Genomic DNA, 19,532 nt, shown 5'->3' with positions numbered 1-19,532 from the left:
ATAACGGCTTTGACTCACAATCCTTTGTATAGGCTCCGAGGATATGGCTACAAAAGCACCGTAAACAATATTTGCTATAAAATCCAAATGATTCTGCCAGGATCATTTTCTGATAAGGGTATGTGTGCTCCTTTAAAAAGTCGTGGATATCCACCATACTAGTATGAGATTCTTCAACATTATTATATATTAACCACTTGACCTCCAGAGGATTTACCCCCCTAATGACCAGGCCTCTTTTTGCTACTCGGCGCCGCACTAATTCAACTGATAATTGCACGGTCATGCAATGCTGCACCCAAACGAAATTTACGTCCTTTTTTTCACACAAATAGAGCTTTCTTTCGGTGGTATTTGATCACCTGTGCGCTTTTTATTTTTCACGCTATAAACAAAAAAAGACCAAATATTTTGAAGAAAAACAATATTTTTTACTTTCAGCTATAAAAAAATATATAGTAAACTCAAAGTTGGTTATAAATTTAGGCCAAAATGTATTCTGCTCCATGTTTTTGGTAACAAAATCGCAATAAGTGTATATTGATTGCTTTGTGTGAAAGTTATAGCGTCTACAAACTATGGTATAGATACTGCAATTTACGCCTTTTTTTGCTATACGGCGCTGCGCTAGTTTAACGGACAATTGCGCGGTCACGCAATACGGTACATAAATGAAATTTACATCCTTTTTTTTCCCTACAAATTGAGCTTTCTTTCGGTGGTATTTGATCGCCTGTGCGGTTTTTATTTTTTGCGCTATAAAAAAAAAGGCTGACAATTTTGAGGAAAAAAAACAATATTTTGGACTTTTTGCTATAAAACACGTCCAGTAAAAAAAAATGTAAAAATCAAATTTAGTCATAAATTTCTGCCAAAATGCATTCTGCGACATGTCTTTGCTACAACAAAAACCCAATACGTGTAAATTAATTGGTTTACGTGAAAGTTATAGCGTTTACAAATGGCGGGAAAGATACTGGGATTTTTAGTTTTTTTTTATACTAATAATGGCGGCGATCAGCGACTTATGGCGGCGATCAGCGACTTATGGCGGGACTGCGGCGGACATTCTGACATTGGGGGGGTACTGACTTAGAGTCACTGACATCCCCAGTGACACCAATACAGTGATCAGTGCAAAAAAAAAAAAACACTGACACTGTACTGATGGCACTGGGGAGGAAGGGGTTACGTTTTCAGTGAAAGGGTTAACTGTGTGAGGGGAGTGTTTTACTAGGGGGCGGGGGTGTGTACTGCAGGGAACACCGCTGATCGGGAGAGAGAAACTCTTCTGTCCCGATCAGCGTGTCAGGAGCTGTCAGAAAGCATAGCTACTGCAGCTGTGCTCTCTGTCAGCGATTGCCGCCGATAGCCGGGACATAGCCAGTAACGAACGGCTGTGACCCGGTGACTGACATCCGCGGCTGTGATCGGCGGGATAGGTAGGGCGGCGGCGGCGCTCCTCCTACCTGTTTTCAAAACACACGTTTTAAAACATGCTTTTGCCCAGCCGTGCCGCCCTGCCGCCGTATTTCTACAGTGGCTGGGCGGCATGTGGTTAAGAGAGGGGTAGAATCAATACCAGCGTCATACTCCGGTCTTACGGTTTTTGTATTTTTAGTTTGATACCTAGATGTGATAGTAACTTCTGATTTTAATAGAAAAGATCAGAGTACTGTAGTTAAAACAGTTGTTTATTGCACATAGGTATGTTTAAAGGATAAGTTCACCTTTTCGCGCAGAATTTCACTTTTCATACTAAATAGAAGTGGTTTCTAATGCCATTTCTGGCCCAGCCATCCCAATGTGCTTTTCTCTCACTTACCTTATCCACAGGAGGTTTAAAATCTTGTCAGTTTATTTGAATTTTTTAACTGATTTTCAGATTCACTTCCTGTAGATCGTCTCTCAGCATTCACTTCCTGAAGGCCACGTCCCAGAACCCTTCGCTTCCTTGTTGCATCACAGAAGAGGGTGTGATAGAGTGTGTTCCCCACTGAACCACACCGCCTTCATTACTATACTACCTTCCACCCACTTTCTATACAATCTGCTTGTACGATCTCCTTTTGATCTCCCATCAGCTATGTAGTGCAAGGGCTTGTCTGATTTGATACAAATTGAATGGATTGTTCAGGTGTGTCCTCCAATTCCATAGTTCTGGTAAATCTGAAGGAAATTGTACAGAGATTGTACAATCAGATTGCATAGTGTATGGCCATCTTTATACAAGGAAGAAGTGGACGGAGACACCCAGTTGTCAGGCCCCATTCACATCTCCATGTAGCGAAACTCATATTCCCGCAGGCATTTGTTTTGGGGCAATTTGAAGTGTTTTCAAATGAATGGTCTGCCCTACATACAATAGCCCCAGAGATGCTCCAAAGCTTTTGGAGGTGAGCATGGTGTGTTACTGCAGTTTTTGGTGCATTTGCCGCACTTGGGGTTCCTTTAACATGTAATGACAACACAAACACGGTGAACATTTGCACCGTGTTTCTGAAAATGCTTGACGAAGCATGCATTTTCTGTGCAGTTTGCCATGCATTTGAAAACAGAGATATGAATGGAGCCTCATTGTTCTTGTGTAAACAAACCAATTTCACTTTCAGGCCCCATTCACACCTACAGTATCATTGTTGGAGCACATTTCTTTGGCTCATTTTTCCAATGACACACTTAGGACGGCCCATGGATTTCAATGGGCTGTGCTACACGTGGCAAAGTAGCTTATGGGACATTTTGGCGTAATGTGGGTTGTATGTTTGCGTTTGTCACCCATTTTTTCATGTGACAAAACATGTGTTTGCTTCTGTATTTGGTGTGCCATAAACAATTAATGACACTAAAAGCAAAACTAGGTAATTTTAGGTGTATAAATGTGGCCATACAATATACAACCTGATCGTATAATCTCTGTACAATCTCCTTTAGATTTAGCAAAACTATATCATAGGATGACACACCATCTATGCAATCCCTCTATATCCAATCAGGAAGGCCCTTGTACCACATCAGGGGTGTCCCATGGGCTGCATGCAGCCCGAGCCCATCTGAAGGGATGCTGGGGTAGCCAAGCAAATGCACCTATAGAGAAATGGCGGTGATACTGTGAAAAAATAGTTGATGGTTGAAAGGTGAGTGTTTTCATGAGGTCAGTGCAGGATGTGTGTGCTAATGAGGTCAGCTAGTAATCTCCTTCCTGTGTCTTACTGGCTTCTCTGTCCTAAAGCTACATGCCAGCAAGCGATGAAGCTTTCTAAGAAATACAGAAGGGCTAAGGTAAGGCCTTGTTCTCAAAATCAAAGAAAGCTTGTATTTTTCTGCAACCGAGGTACATTAATGGTATATTGTTACATAGGGGAGCTGGATTTCAGAAAAAAAAAAAAGGTGAACTTAGCCTTTAAAGCTGAACTCTGGGGGAGACAAAATGGCTCCCTTGCAGCGGGTCTGCCACCGCACTGCGAGGGTTAGAGCGACACTAAAGTCTTAACTATTTTTAATCCTTAAGCTACTAGTATTAGTAAATAGATAGGAAGGTCTATTATATTCACTTGTTTTAAACTTTTTTTTACATTTTTGGTTCCTGGCCTAGGCCAAAATGATGTCATACAGCTCAAGAGTCTTCATAGGCGTTTTTTTTTCACCTGAAGAAGGGGCTGATGGAGCTAAGGGTAGATGGATTCCAGGAAGTACATGCTACATGAATCATCTGCCCTTATTCAAGATTGCCACGGCCAGAAATGCTAGGGGGGTGTTTTTCAAAGTAATTTCTCGACAAAAAAAGAATGGAGACATGGATGGATGCTTTGAATATTAAAAATTAATTTTAGTAGGGTTTTCAGTTTGTGGTGTTCAGATACAGTTACGTTCTGCTACTAATGCCTGTTTATGTCTAGTAAGCCACTAAAAGCACTTTTATCTACCCAATCTTCTGCTCTTGCAGGCTCCTCTGGGTTGTAGGATCTCTTCTACCCTATGCTCCAGCAGTCGTGGGTCTTCTGATGTCATCAAGACCAATGCAGAGCGCTGACTGCCAAGGGAGTAAAACCGCTTTTTTCAAGCCTCTAGAACTGAATGAGGATGTAACCCTTGTAGTGCAGGGGCAGCCCCACTGCAAGAGAGAACTTTTTCCCTCCCAGAGATAGGCTTTAAAGAGACCTTGTCACCACAGCTTACGGTTTAAGCTGGCAACCCCAGTGGAAGTGCCAAAAACATACCCATTAAGACTCCTTTTATGTTCTCAAAATAGTGCCTCTAATGTCAGATTCAGCTGCTGTTTCACTGTTGCAGAAATTTACACTTCCAGGACTGTTGCATTATTCAGGGATCCTGCTGATTACTGCTCTCAGTAGAGACCATAGATGGGTCTCTTTTTTTCATGAAGTCAAAAAATAAACAGATTTATCTATCCACACAAGAGCGGTGGATGGAGGAATCTACTTCATTGAGACATTGTATTCCAACATTGTGATGATCGACTTCTGTCGAAAAAGAATGGCTGCACATCAAAATTCGGCAGGATCCTGCTGAACTGGCCAAATTTTGATCCAACTATGGCCAGATTTGTGCTGTGTTGACAGTGCAGAGGCTGTGAGCAGGAGAGATGGGCTCTTTTGTTTCTGCAGCCACTGATGTTGGAGATAAGAGGGAAGTGTCCAGCAGTGTACTGAGTGTTTCTGATCTATGGATGAAACACTCAGTACACTGCTGTAGACTATAGTTAAAAATAGTTGATATTGAAGCAGTATACTTCAGAAAGCTCCGGGCTGTGACATGGGTTATGTTTGGGGGCAAATTATAGTAATGTTATGGGAATTTGTGCATTTCCCTCCTTTATCTTACATGTTCTTTGCGAGTAATACGGATTGATATTGAAGTTTCCTGTAAATTCTCATGTTCTATCAAACATTTTGTCCTTTGTACAAGCCTGTTCTTACATTACTGCTGGCTTTGTATTTTACTGAAACTGCGATAAAAATTAAAAGTAAAAATGGTAGATATTGATGGCAACAGGGTCTCTAAAGCTGGCTGTGCAATAAAATTTTTTTTTTTTTTGTTCAGCCTGCAAGCAGAATGAGAAAATCCAACAAATTCCACCATCCACGCTATACAGTAATCATGGACGAATCTCGCACTGAGCCTATTGTTTTCTGATTGGATGCAGGTTGAACACTTTCCATCCAGCTCCTTCAGTTTTTCAATCAAAGGATCTTGCATAGCAGGTCCACCCATGGAGTGAATTTGTCTGGTACTTTAGGAACCAGATGAAATTCGCACTGGGTATCACCAGTGTTATGGAAAAAAAAAGCAGCATGCACTTCTTTTCCCCTAATGTTAATGTTTATGTTACATGCATGGACAAGGTAGACTATACGTAAGTGAGGGGTTACAATGAGGTCAGGATGATTACAGCAGCCATTTTATATATAAAACAAGGTGCAATGTTTTGAAATGAGCTTCTAAAGGATAATTCCAGCCAACCAGCTTAAAGATTACTTGTCACTATGTCCAAAAGCATGTACCCTTTAGTGCATGTACCCTTGTAGTCTGTTTGTGTGTTGGGGCCCCCAAATCCTGGAGCGCTCTAACAAAGTTTAGCACTGGTTTTCATGCAGCCCCCTGAGGGTCCGTTTAGGTACTTTAACACTAAGAAGGTGTACTTTAATACATGGATGAAACACACCTACAGGAAATATTTAAAGTACATCTATATCCAAGAACAAAAAATAATAATCTATTGAGGTTCACAGATCCTTAGCTTTGATGCCATTGGTTCTGGTTTTTTTTTCAGGCTATCTCTAAAAAAGAAAAATTAAGGCAGTCACCATATCTAAGGACAAGTAAGCTCCAATATATCAAATTTTTTGTTTTGGGGTTTTGATGTACTTTAACCCCTTTGCGCACATGCCTCACAGCCCTTTAAGGGGTTTCAGATGCCAGGAGGCGGGATAGGGTTTCTGATCATGTGACCGCTGTGATTGGTTGTCCCAGCAGTCACATGATCGTAGAGCTCTCGATCTCAAGTAGTGATCATGAGCTTTCCATTAGCCGCTGGTAACTGTGCTGGGAGTGCGCACAGCATGTGCTCTCGGCACAGTTTTGTTTATCTTTTGTTCCGCATATATTGGGCCTCTCAGTGTTCAGGCCCACCCGCTGAGAAGCCGCATATATGCGTACAGCCAACGGGAAGGAGTTAAACATTGGGGTTGATTTACTAAAGCTGGTTTATTCAGAATCTCGTGCACTTCTGCATAGAAATCAATCAGCTTCCAGGTTTTATTGCTAAAGCTTAATTGAACAAGCTGAGGTTAGAAGCTGATTGTCCACCATGTACAGGTGCACGAGATTCTGAGTGAACTAGCGTTAGTAAATCCCCCCATTGTGTGTAAAGGAATGCCCATACTCCTTACATTAACTTCTTGCTGGCTTGTGTCAACTATGAATGAAAGGAAATTTCAATTACATTTTACAGAAAAATATTTTGAAGACGTTTGAAGGAATATGCAGCTAAACTAAAAATGTTTCATGGGTATGCTCATAGGTATGCTTTGAGTTTCTTTTCATAACACCTCGTGTGTATATACACACACACACACACAGTAACTTACCTCTAGTTTCTGCTGCTTATCGCTCTGTAGCTGTTTTAGATACCACTCAGAATTGTCTCTCTGGAGTCCTCTTATTGCAAGTGCTTGACTGCTAAGGGCATCAAACAAGACAGGGGGGCTGCCAGTCTCCAGAGCATTGTCTACTCGATCTACAGCTGCTCGTACTAAACAGAAAACAGAACATATTGAAAGGTTAATAATTTGAGAATCTGGGGGAAAAATAATATTTTGGAATGAAAGATCAGTATTAATACCTGCCTATAATTATACCAAAAGAAATAATTTACATGTGTATTTTACCAAAAATGGGGGAAAACGTCTGATATAAAAAAAAATTCTATATGGTAGGTTAGAAAACATGTAAGGGGCAGCGTGGCTTGAGGCCCATATTGATCTGGAGGCATACTTATATTCTTAAATGTATTTATTATTTTTAAAATGCTTTAACCCCTTACCACCTGCCCTGCTGTCCCTTTAAAAAGTACTGAACGCCCAGGGTTGGGAAGGAATGGCAAATATGTGACCACTGTGACTATCACAGTGGCCAGATACTGATCCTTAGTCTGGATGGAAAGCTGTCTTTGACAGCTTGGTCTCTGTGCTGGGATTGTGCTCTCTGCACAGAAAAACTGGTTGCCTATGGCGCATGTAGTTGTTAAAGCCCAAGCTTTTACCGCTGCACATGTGTGTTGCATGTGTGGCAGCAAGTTAAAATGGACCTACCATAAAAAAAAATAAAAAAAACACAGTAAAAAGTTACATATGTCTTGCCATTAATAGAAAATTCTGTTCACGTCAATTACTGCCAAGGCACAGATGACATGGTTTCTGCCTACCACGTGATCTGAGGGTTTGTCATCCTCAATGTTTGCTGAAAGTCTATTTTTCTCCAGTCACTGGACCGTTTCCATGAGATAAATGGAGCAGGAAACAAAAACTGCTTATGTAATGGGCAAATATAGCTGTACCAATGTACATATAACATTACGAACGAGACTTAGAAACAAAGTTTAAACCTTCTTAAAATAAAACTAAACCCAAGAACAAAAAATTTAATATATTGTAGGTTACCAATCTCTAGATGTTGTGTGTGCATTCGTTTTTCAGTCTAAATACATTCTTGAAAGAATATAATACAAAAATGTGTTAATCCTGTCAGAAATCCAGTGTCCTTGTAACTTTCTGTGCACTGCACTTAAAGTTGTTCTAAAGGTAAAAGATTTCCTACCTTAATGAATTCTCTGCATTAAGGTAAAAACACTTTCAATAGCAGCTCCCCCCAGCCCCCCAAACACTTAATGGACTTCATTCTCAATCCAGAGCTGAGCTTATCTTCTGCAACTCTTCTCTCCTCTTCCTGGTCTCACTTGAGCCTCGGAAAGGAGCCATTGGCCCCTCCTGCTGTCAGCCAAAACCAATGAGGAGAGAGCAGGTGGCAGGCCAATGGACACACAGCAGAGCTACAGGAGAGTGCCCACACGTCTGCCCCCATAGCAAGCCTCTTGCTATGGGGGGCAGACAAAGAAGAGGAGGAGCAGAGAGCACCAGCAGGGGACCTCAAAAGAGAAGGTCCAGTGCTGCTCTATGCAAAACCACTGCAGAGAAAAAAGGTAGGTACGCCACGTTTGTTATTTTAATTTAAAAACAGTTACCTTTACAAACACTTTAAAAATCTAATTTTGTTATCAGCTATCTTCTGTGAACTACAAAACCCCCTTAACTCTAACGTAATTGAAATACAGAGATGGGGGGTGTTCTATAGGCCTGTCCTAGGGTGACTATGCTTATATTCCTTATGTTACATTTTTGTTTTTGGGTTTAGATATGCTTTAACATACTCTGATAAAACTGTAAATATAAAAATTCTCATCTAAAAAAAATTCCAAAGGCTATAGGCCCTAATCAATAAACAGACCTAGCTAAAGGACAATGGAAAACTATTCAGTAGTAAAGCAGAGTACTTACAGTTTACTTTGTTGACATTTCCTTGAATTTCTGCTTGGGTTAGTAATTCCTCATATACATCACGTTCTTCTCCTGCATTCTCTGTAGTTACCTGGACAGAGAGGAACAAACAGAATTACTGAAGGATAATCATCCATTGGTACAGACATTTAAAGCGGACAGGCACACATTCTGTACAGAATCTCACTTGTCAACCGCAAAACCTATGGCAGCAGAGTGGTTCTCCTGCACCGGATCACATAGAGACAGCACAAGCCGATCAGCGAGTACCGGCCAATGGATCACCACTGGCGCCCACTGATCAGCAGGAGAAAGACATAACAGAGCTCTGCCTATGTAAACAAGGCAGAGCTCTGTCCTGCCAGTGGAGATGTGCTGGATTTTGTTTCCCTACAAAGCAGAGAATAAAAACCAGCACATCCCTCAGTGAAAGCACAGTGAAAGCACAAAAACAGTGATTTTGCACATATTTAACCCTTTTATCACGCTAGATGTTTAACCCCTTTCCAGCCAGTAACATTAGTACAGTGACCGTGCATATTTTTAGCACTAATCGCTGTATTAGTGTCACTAGTTACCACAAAGTGTCAATTAGTGTCAGATTGCCCGCCATAATATTGCAGTCCTGCTATAAGTTGCTGATCGCCACCATTACTAGTGTTAAAAAAATAACAGTATATATACACACACCTTAGTTTGTAGATGCTACAATGTATGCGTAAACTAATGAATATATGCTTATTGGGATTTTTTTTTTTTTAAACAAAAATATGTAGCAGAATACATATTGGCCTTAATTTATGAAGAAATTTGATTTATACATTTTCTTTTATTGGATATGTTTTATAGCAGAAAGTGAAAAATATTGTTGGTTTTTCAAAGCGTTCAGTTTTTTTTCATTTATAGTATAAAAAATTAAAAACCCATTGGTGATCAAATACCACCTAAAGAAATCTCTATTTGTGGGGAAACAATTATATAAATTTTGTTTGTGTACAGTCTTGCATGACCGCACAATTGTCAGTTAAAATAAAAAATCGCAAAAAGCAAAAAATGACCTGGTCATGAAGGAGGGTAATTCTTCCGGAGATTAAGTGATTTAAAAAAAATACTTCCAGTCCTATTTTAAAAAAAAATTTATGAAAACAGATTTGGTCGATGGTTAACTAATAAGTATCACTTTAAAGATGACCATGTTGTTAGTAAGGGAATGTTATCCACTCACAAATTGATCGTGATATTCAGGCAGTGTAAGCCTAGGACTACCCTGGGGATTATAGTGCACCAAAAGCCAAATCTTTTATTTTTCCATTTTGGACAAAATTAGGAAATAGTTAAAACCTGGCCCAATTTTTTAATAACATTTCTCTTTACTTTCTGTGTTGTAAATATAACAGGAAGAGAAAATCTCTCGAAAGCGAGGCGATTCCCCTCTTAGGGCTCGCTCATACTAGAAGCACTCAGGCTATTTTATGCACAGCCCTAACTCATAGACAAGGCAAAAGGGCATTGTTGTAGTGTACTGCTTGCAGTATTTGCTTTTTTCAATATAGCATATTTTGCCATGAATCAAAGAACTGCAGTGAACAGCGTTGTATTGAAATATCACAGTGCTATGCCCTGGGATAAGCACATTGGCACGGTGCTTTACTGTGTGAACCAGCAGGGATGCATTCAGCACAGCTTGCTGGTGTAAACCTTTAGACAGTTTTCACCACAGCAAGTATCCCCAATAGAAGATTTCCATTCTAGAGCTTGTTCTGGTGAAAACTCAAAATTTCTGATTTTTTTTATTTCTGGTCACGTACAAATAGTGAGAGTGAATCTCCCTAGCAGGGACATTAATAAAAATCCAACAGTTGTTCTAACCCTTCAAACTGTCCAAAACTAAAAAAGGAAAAAAATAAAAGTTTTGACTTTAGATGAACTTTAAGACTCTTTGCTACTGAGAGATGTAACCACTTTGCAAGGAAAGAATTGACCTGCACTTCCACTTGGGAACAGAATTGTTTTGGATAGGTCACTCACCCGCTTCTTAGCATTTTCGGTTTTATGTTTCTTTGCTTGATAGAGTGTGTCCTGATAGACAGTAGCCAGAGGCTCATTAAGGTTCACCAGCATGGCGTTGGGATTCTTGAGTGCAGTGAAGGTTTCCGCAGGAACTCCTCGATCAATTGCCTCATTGATGGCAATGACAGCTGCATGCACTGCAGAACATTAGAAAAAAAAATACATTTGTGGTCAATAGAATTAACAAGCAATATATCTAGTATTTATAATCCTGTATATTAACAGTAACTGATCCATCTATAGAATGAAAAAAAAATGCAAATGAAAACAGAGTTTCCTCCTTGTGAATCATATATGGCTCTCAAAACAATCTGACATTGCTTTTAGCCATAGGTTCACATTGCTGTCTATCGAACACCTGAATATTACATTTGAATCATAAGATCTAAAAGCATCCTTATGCTTGGAAAATTTAAAAAGAAAAGAAAACAAACAATAGTAAAGTATATGGATACAGTCACAGAAATCCTAAACAGTGCATAGCAAAGATTGAAGGCCATCCTTGCAGGTAATGCAGGGTCTGCATATACTCTCTGGGCCCCCTCCCCAGCATAAATTGCCTACTATTAGTAGAAACAAAATTTACCTGTAAAGAAAAAGTTATATTTATATTTACCTTACCTCTGTCTTCCATATTGCTGGAAAGTCCAAATCCTGCAAAGAGACAATCTATTTGGGCTGCTCTGCATTCCCTCTGGTATTTGGGCTGCTCTGCATTCCCCAGAACCTCGCTGGAAGGACTGGAATGTCACCCATGCTTAGGCCCCACAGGCAAAACATGGGGAAAGCCAAGTATAGCTTTTTCTTTACCGGTAAGTTTTGTATGTACAATACGCAGGTGATTTATGCAGGAAGGGGAGAATGTGGGGGACAGAGCCCAGACATTTATAAAGACCTTGCATTGCACTACAAGGTCTGATTTACGACCCAAACAGAAGACAGATCGTTATCAAACAACACCGTTCATGTGGTTACGAATGCATTCATTTGATAGCACTTATTAATAATAATCCTTAAAAGATGTGTGCTAACACTGGAAATAGACTTGATCTGGCAAGCTAAGGAGCAATGACACTCAATTAACGATATTAATAATTATACAACAAAAAATTATCTATATTGTGTGCAAAATGGTGCATTTTTAAAGAAAAAAAATCTGTCCATTTAAAGGAAACCTGCCATAGGAGAACCAGAAAATCTACCACTGTTGACCTCTGCTTCTGAAAATACTAGTTGCATGTCTGTCATGCTGACCCTCTTGCTTTTACACTAACCTGAACAAAGTATGAAGACAGGATTTTTACATTTCTTGACTTTCCTAATTTTTTTTTAAATGGTTTCTTGTCAGTGAAAATGTTCATTCAAACCAACAGGCACTCACTAGCCTTTTCCAAAGGAAGCTGGCAATAGGAGCCCCTGTATTTCTCTCATGATAAGGTATCCTTTACCATCCAACAGATCTTTTTCAGAAGTCTATGTTTGTCTTGAGTTACAGTACATCTGACACAGAGAGCCAGAACTGGGAATGTCATTGTGAAGATTTTAATAGCTTTTAGGTCAGTCTTTTTCATCTAAGGTTCCTGCAGAGGTTGCTGGGGCAATGAGCAACTTCTGTCTCTCAGATGAGTAACTACTGATACCGGTGATCTTTTTTTATCTATCTGTAAAGGCAAGGAGCCTCCCCGCTGACCACAAATGTAATCTTCTACCCTACTGAGCATCGTACTGATGTACCATGAGTTGTAGATATAGTAGTTAGTAGGGCTTTCCTGAAACCTGACCTTTCAAAGGTTCCCCCATGTCAAAAAAGTTAAGAAAAGCTGTTCTAGGGGAATAGAATGTAATATTTTGGCCTAATTTTGGTCATATTTAGACTAAAGTATCTGTGTACAAAGAATTACACACTAAACTACTCTATTAGCTGGTAGGGCGAGTGGTCACCAATCTAGCTATAGCCACCTTCAGACTATTGAGGCCTTTTACTAAATGTCACTGCCAGAACGGTACAATTAAACCCCCTCTCCTCCCTGTGCAAGCTTGCCAAACAAGCATTTAAGTTTTTTTTATTTGCCCATGTAACACAGCCTTTGTTTTATGTTCCCATACATGAAAAACTACAGTGACGACCATGGCACAAATTTTCATATATTTGCTCTCAACAGAATGCCAAAAGGAAAGTAGTTGAAAATGTCCAACTTGGCCACCTGACAAGTTTTATCTGTTACATTTCTCAATAAATACTTTGTACAACTATGGAAATTTTCCTAAATAAAAAAATAGGCTACAAAGTATAACAGAGGTGAAATAAATTTGATTCTTTAGTATTTAAAGCTTTAGTATGACTTTGAATTTATAACTTACTTTTTGCAGGCCTTTTCAATTAAGACGTATTTATACATAATGGGTTGGGGCAGCCATTATTGTAAACAAAAAGCCACAAAGAAAAAGTCTATGTAATGGTTGTAGAGTTGAAATTATATTATTAGACCATTGTTTGAGTCTTCCAAACAAGCATTTAAGTGTAGTGTTGAACATAACAGAAGGCTCCAGAAAACCCACTGTGCTGGATAGTTTCTGGCATTATGTAGGCACGTAATCACTTTTCTCCTGCTGGATGCATATAATAGGGACAAATGACAAACTTCCTAAACTGCCTGATTAATTTGTATATTTAACACTGATGATTAGCTCCAGGAATAGTTTCTAACTAGATGATGAAAGCAAATGGTCTGTAAACAGAGTCCCATGAAAAGAAATTGATAGCAAACATCAGAACGTCTGAGATCCTCTCAAGCACAGCACTTAATAAATGTTATTGCAGCTGCTGGAAGTTTGCTTGATGCTGTATGATCACAAGACCAGCGGATGTGATCTGCATTAATGTACTCCATGCAAGGAAACCGTACATTATTGGGAGCAAACCAGCTAAGCAGAGTGTGAGATGAAAGTCTAGAGTTATGCAGTTGTACAGTGGAGTTACCAATCCAATAGCAGCTTCCACTTTCTGTACAAGAACAAAATGATCGGCGTGTGACTTATTCTTATTTCAGTGGTCTATAATGTTAAGCCACTCCTCAGGGGGCTGAACAAGAAAAAATGATCAATTCCTCCATCTATGCTAAAGGGCATTGACTGAGGAATCCCCATTTCTGACTTCGGTATTCAGTAGCCACTGCGCCAATGGGTGTTGAATACCCAGACAGTGCCTGAATCTGATTGGCTGTAGGCACTACTCGGCTGAAAATTTTCCAGCTGGTTCCTTTTACAAAAGGCAATTGAAATATTGATTTTTGTAGAGCAGAGGGGTGCCAGCAGGACCATCCACAGCTTAAATTTTGGCAAATATTGACCCTTTATACCAGTAGGAGCTGGTTCTTTTAAATAGGCCATGGTGCTCAAGGTGGTTAGGAGGGGTTTTGAATCATGCAGCCCAATGCTGACATCACTGGGGGCCATCCTACAAACTCCCAATGAATAGTAGTGGACTGTAACTGCTGGTAAAAGTGCAGTCATAGTTCTGGGGGTGTTGATGGAACATGCACCAGAACACGACAACAACCTAAACATGCACTGACAGAGCTTTAGGGTTCCTCTGCCCTGCCGCCACATATATTTGTAATACTGTCATAAAAAGGCTTATAAGTAAAATTTAGCTCTCATTTCATGCAGATTCTTGTCAATACTGGCAGCCATCTACGATGAGAAAAAAATACAACAATCTGTGCTCACATGCAGCCTCATCCACCGACAGCTCACTGGCCAATATTCCCCCAATTTTGCTAAATGCTGGCATTTGAATGCCATACTTCTCCAGTTCACTCTTCATGATATCAATTTCTTCCGCTGTAAATACACCAAAAACAATGCAAGATTAATGAGATAATTAGTTTTGATACCTCTTCAAAAAATGATCATGAGAACTTGGTGTAATCACCAAAAACATTTTTCAGTATTATATTTAAAGCCCAATTGTTGTTTTACAGTACATACATTGCACAAATGTAGTTTGCATGAAAATATAGGTTTTATAGGTCTTACTTTGTTGTGTAATGGTGCTTCAGTACCATCCTGTATTTCATATTCAGTGACCTGAACATAAAGACAGCTGCTAGCTGTGTGAGTACAGTGGTCTCTTTCACCTCCAACACATCCCCAACTACTGTACCCCAGTCAGCAATTGTCAAACTCCCTGATCAAGGGGATTTTAGAGTGCTGCTGGACTGCTATTAAAGAGAAAACCGTCAAACCTCAAAAAAATATATATATTCTTTCATGCAACTTTAATTTGTGTGATGCATATACAATGAAGATACAACTGGGCTTTAAAATGAGTAATCTGAAATGATAACCCATTTCAGCTAAATGCAAAATTTCAAAGTATTATATGACATCAAACCAAAGTAGGTTTTTATTATTCTGGAATGACAGGACAAAGTATACAAGTTTACTGCACATATTTTGGGGAAGATGTAATTATAGACTTTAGTTCAAATTCACCCTTAACAAGATTTCAGCTTACAATTAAAAAGGTCCTATACTATCCATTATTTGTATTTAATTGCTTAATGTTTAAGGGGTATTTATTTTTATCAGAACCAGTCCACCTATAAAGTGAAATATATCATCTAACAGTTGAAGTTTCTCAAGTAGTAAGATGTCAGCAATAACAATGTTCTTGTACTCCTCCAATTGGATTTTTTAATCAACCCTCATTTAAAAGTGCATCAATTAGCACTACGGTCTCCTAAATGTTTTAAATGTTAAAGTGACACTTCAAACAATGTAACAGAATATTACACTTCAACTAAATCCTGAGATATTACGTGAGATTGGAATATACACTGCAGTGATAACAAGAACGGGTTAGTGGCACCCTGGGGTCCAGTCATCAACACTCAGCTAGGATTATTCCAATAGAGTTTCTCCCTTTATCAAGTTGGGTTTTTTATTTATAAGAATAGAGCTGGGAATTTTGGAACAGAAATCTCATGGCTGGTTTTCCCAGGAGATACATGAAGCCAGCAGGTTACCCAACACACACCTATAATCAAAATCTCACTTTGGTGTGGACCAACTACCTGACCTTTCCACAGATTGTTTTCTGAACGTATAGTATATCTGCAATCTATTTGATGCAAATACTTCATTACATGGTATATTATAACAATAATAATAATTATTATTTTGTATTGTGGTTGTACAGTATTGGGGAACCTTCCCAAAAAATCTTAGCAATTGTTCTCAAAGTAATTCTTCCACCATTTGCACAGCTTATTATAAATAGTGTGAACTGTTATGACAGATATTAAAAAAAAGGGCAACTGATTACACAGACTGGCCTTTTCTAAGTTCCATAGGTTGGATACCTTTGAAAGGTAAAAAAAAAAATGTTATGTCTTAACCACCAGTACTACTAATGAGGTGGATACTGATGATGCCCCCCAAATCTTTAATTTATTAAATCTAAGACTAATGTGTAATAATCCTCAGCACTAGGTTAGCAAACCACTTTCACTGTTACTGTTCTGATGGTTCTATGAAAGCTAACCTCTAATAGCTTGCTAACTAAGTAAGCCTGTATAGTTATTATAGCCCCTTCAACTTTAGTATGGACATATTAATCAGACAGAAGTTTCTGCAGCAAAAGCAGGAAACTGCCAAAGCAAAATACACAGCTAAAATAAGGTTTATATATATATATATATATATAAACAAATATACAACATGCATAGACTAACAGATAAAGTATATTGAATATATTTTATTTAGATACACAAAGCAATTCAGTGAATACTGACCTGTAAATTCGACTTTCCCGTACAAGTCTTGGATCTGTGGGGCCAGGCCAAGTTTAAACAGGTACAAACTGCAAAAAAAAAAAAAAAAATCACGTAATCAAGGCATATATCAGAAGACTTCGCTATTCACGGCTCCAGGTCTTCTTGATGAATCAGCAGTCCTTACATCTGGTGCTGCCAATAGTGACAGCTCCTTATTTAGTTTAGTTCCCCTCATGTATGCCAAAATGACAAAAAATATATAAAATAAAGCCAAGGTAAAAGAGCAGGTGAGTGATGGAGCTCATTGGTGTTCTAAATGACAAAACCCAAATACACTTGTTTCAACAAGGATCTTCCAGACAAAAATCACAAGGAAAAATGTGTATGGAAAAAAATAAATAAATAGAAAGTGATAATTAACAAACAAAGACAATGACCCAGAACTGCCAGCTAATGAGCTGTCATCTTCTGGCCTAATGAGCAGTGGAAAAGTGGAAAACAGCAGGGGCCTTTATAGACTTGTGGAGGATACATTAAAAGAGCAATAGACCTGGTCTTCCATTAGAAAAATTGAAGCCTATGAAAACAGCAGCGCGGAGATAAATAGCTCTTTTTCAAAGGATTGAAAAGAAAATTGTTTTTTTTTTTTGAACGGATTGAAAAGAAAATTGTTTTTTTTTTTTTAACTCACTTATTTCTCGCAATTACATAGCACCAACCCGGTACCCAGAACTTTAGAGGACACAGAATCATTTACATCAGTCCCTGCCCTTAGGATGCCATCTAATGTCTCTACCACAGTCATCACACTGCAAGGCCAATCTGTGGTCTGTGTTATTGGGGAATGGGAGGTGACAAAGCACCTGGCGGAACCACAGAAGGAGAATTTACAAACTCTTTGCAGAATTCATATCCTGTTGGGATTTGGACCCAGGACTCCTGGATTTGCAATGCAGGGGCTACAAGTCACACTGCTCTCTGGTATTTTCACACTTCTTAATTCATTTAATAAAAAGTTTCCAGAATATATATGTCCAAAGATGAGTAGAAGGGAGTCCATCAAAAACGTCTAACCCAACTATTTGATCATTTGTCTTTTTGTACTCTCAGGTAACCTTATGAAATCATTTCTGTCCATATGCGGTTTAGGCAATATGCAATGGTAGATAAATTATTTATGCTAAAGCATATATCTTAACACCCCTTTCCTCCACTACAGTGCTGAAGGGCTGCCATCATTGTCACACAATCATAAGCTGAATATTTTTCTTTTTTTTTTTTTTTTTTTTAGTCATCATGTAGATAATCTAGATTTGTATCATCAAAATTAAAAGCAGGCTGCTTTCATTATTAATATTAGGAAACTCCAATAGTCAAGCAGGTTGCATTTTTTAAATGAGGAGCTGTTGAATTTACTAAAGACATCCAGTTATCACTTTATAGGATGTGTGTAGTGTTTCCTCTTCCACTCCCAAGCCGAATCCTCCATCTCTGCCCCAAACACAAAGTGCTGGTGACATATGGCGCCATTCATGCCCTAAATAAACTGGAGGAAAGAAAGAAGACACCATACACCAATGACGTCACAATAGTCTAGGTTTATTTGCACAAACAACCACTAACAAAGTCCCCACTTGTAGAACTTCTGATCTAATTCTTTTCACTTAACAGGGCTTAATCGTAGAAATTAAGACTTGTGCCACATTTCATGACACAGAATTGAATTTGTGAGTTATCTTGTAATAGATCACCTGAGTCCACATATCCACTTCATAGCCTCACGTCCACAGCTTTCTACTTCGTTCAAGTTGCTAGGGTTGTTTTACTAAAGGCAAATAGACCATTCACTGTGTAAGGGGCTTTTTACTTAGTGAAGGTGGTGAAAATTCACTTTGCAAAGAATTCTCAATGATGTGCAAGGACAATTTTTTTACAAAAATTTCACGAAGCTAAAAAACAAAAATCCCTTGTAATGTGATCAACTGATTTGCCTGTAGTAAATCAACCCCAATGACTCAAAAGCAAGAGAATCAGCATGGCAGATAGGCAATAAACATTTTTAGAAGCAGAGCTCAGCAGTAGCAGCCTCCTTGTTTTTATCATGATAGACTCTCTTTAAAGAAAAGAAAAGCATAGCTTTGGTTCTGTTCAATAGGGGGTGAGTTAATTCATTATCTTGGAGGTAGAAGGCTCAAACATATTCTGCTGCTAATGCAATCATGTGTCTCTTTTTATCTGTAGGTACTAATATACGTAAATCAGTGTCCCCAAAAATTCTGAAACCCTGTGAAAAACACTCACTTTCACCCTTGAAAGTATAAATAAATTAACTAAATAATTAATCAAATACCCTTCTTAGTGCCCCTATAAACAATATAAACAATCAAAATTAATAAAAAATTATCAAAAATAAATATCAAAAATAAAATTAAAGTCCATAAATTATTTCTTCCAAAAACATGCCATGTAAATCCAGTATGTGCCGTATACCTCGAAATTAAAGAAAACTCAATAGTGTATTATCCTCACATTAAATTCATCCAAATATCCCAAATAATTATGCCAAAAACCCTATAGAGCTCATGCAAAAAAAACGCATAAATCGTGCAAACACGTGGAGACCTGTGAAACACGTGATAGTGAACCACTGTGTATTAATATTATAAAGTAATTCAGTTAACACTCAGTGTACACATCTAATGTGGCTGAATGGCATACCCTTACCCAAATAAGTCAGCCTTTATATATATATCCAAAGGAGGGTATAGATACAGATATGCTAGGACCATGCGGGTGTCTTCTGATCCCCCAATACTCCTATCGATACTCTTGTCTCCTGTACTACTCCAGTATATTCATTCATAGAGAAAAGAAGATCCGTATAGTATGCTTCAAGATATGAAAAATCCATGCTTTATTAGTAATGCTTGCATAAAACGCCACACATCTAGCATAAAAGATCCCATGATCCACCTTGCAGCAGCTTCCAGGAACGCCAACTGCTTTTCCCACAGTTAAAATGGCCGCTCCGCTACTTCCGGTTTCTCAGGCAACGTCAAACATCATGTCCCTTGACGTGTTTCGTCACTTCCTTGACTGCCTTATA

General features: G+C 38.7%; 1 protein-coding gene across 1 annotated transcript in view; it reads right to left on the bottom strand.

The window, feature by feature from the left end:
• Positions 1-19,532, bottom strand: part of IQGAP1 (IQ motif containing GTPase activating protein 1) — a 254,871-nt gene that overhangs the window by 112,431 nt on the left and 122,908 nt on the right. Inside the window, exons 6-10 of the mRNA XM_089676402.1 lie at positions 16,445-16,512; positions 14,376-14,489; positions 10,605-10,783; positions 8,577-8,667; positions 6,612-6,775 (exon numbers count right to left, since the gene is read on the bottom strand). Coding sequence (XP_089532528.1) covers positions 6,612-6,775; positions 8,577-8,667; positions 10,605-10,783; positions 14,376-14,489; positions 16,445-16,512 — 616 coding nt within the window. The remainder of the gene's footprint in view (positions 1-6,611; positions 6,776-8,576; positions 8,668-10,604; positions 10,784-14,375; positions 14,490-16,444; positions 16,513-19,532) is intronic.

This window comes from Staurois parvus, unplaced genomic scaffold (genome assembly GCF_062004578.1).
Source record: "Staurois parvus isolate SC_StPar_1 unplaced genomic scaffold, SC_StPar_1.0 ptg000168l, whole genome shotgun sequence".
Classification (NCBI taxonomy): Eukaryota; Metazoa; Chordata; class Amphibia; order Anura; family Ranidae; genus Staurois; species Staurois parvus.
This window is presented reverse-complemented; position numbering and strand designations above follow the sequence as displayed.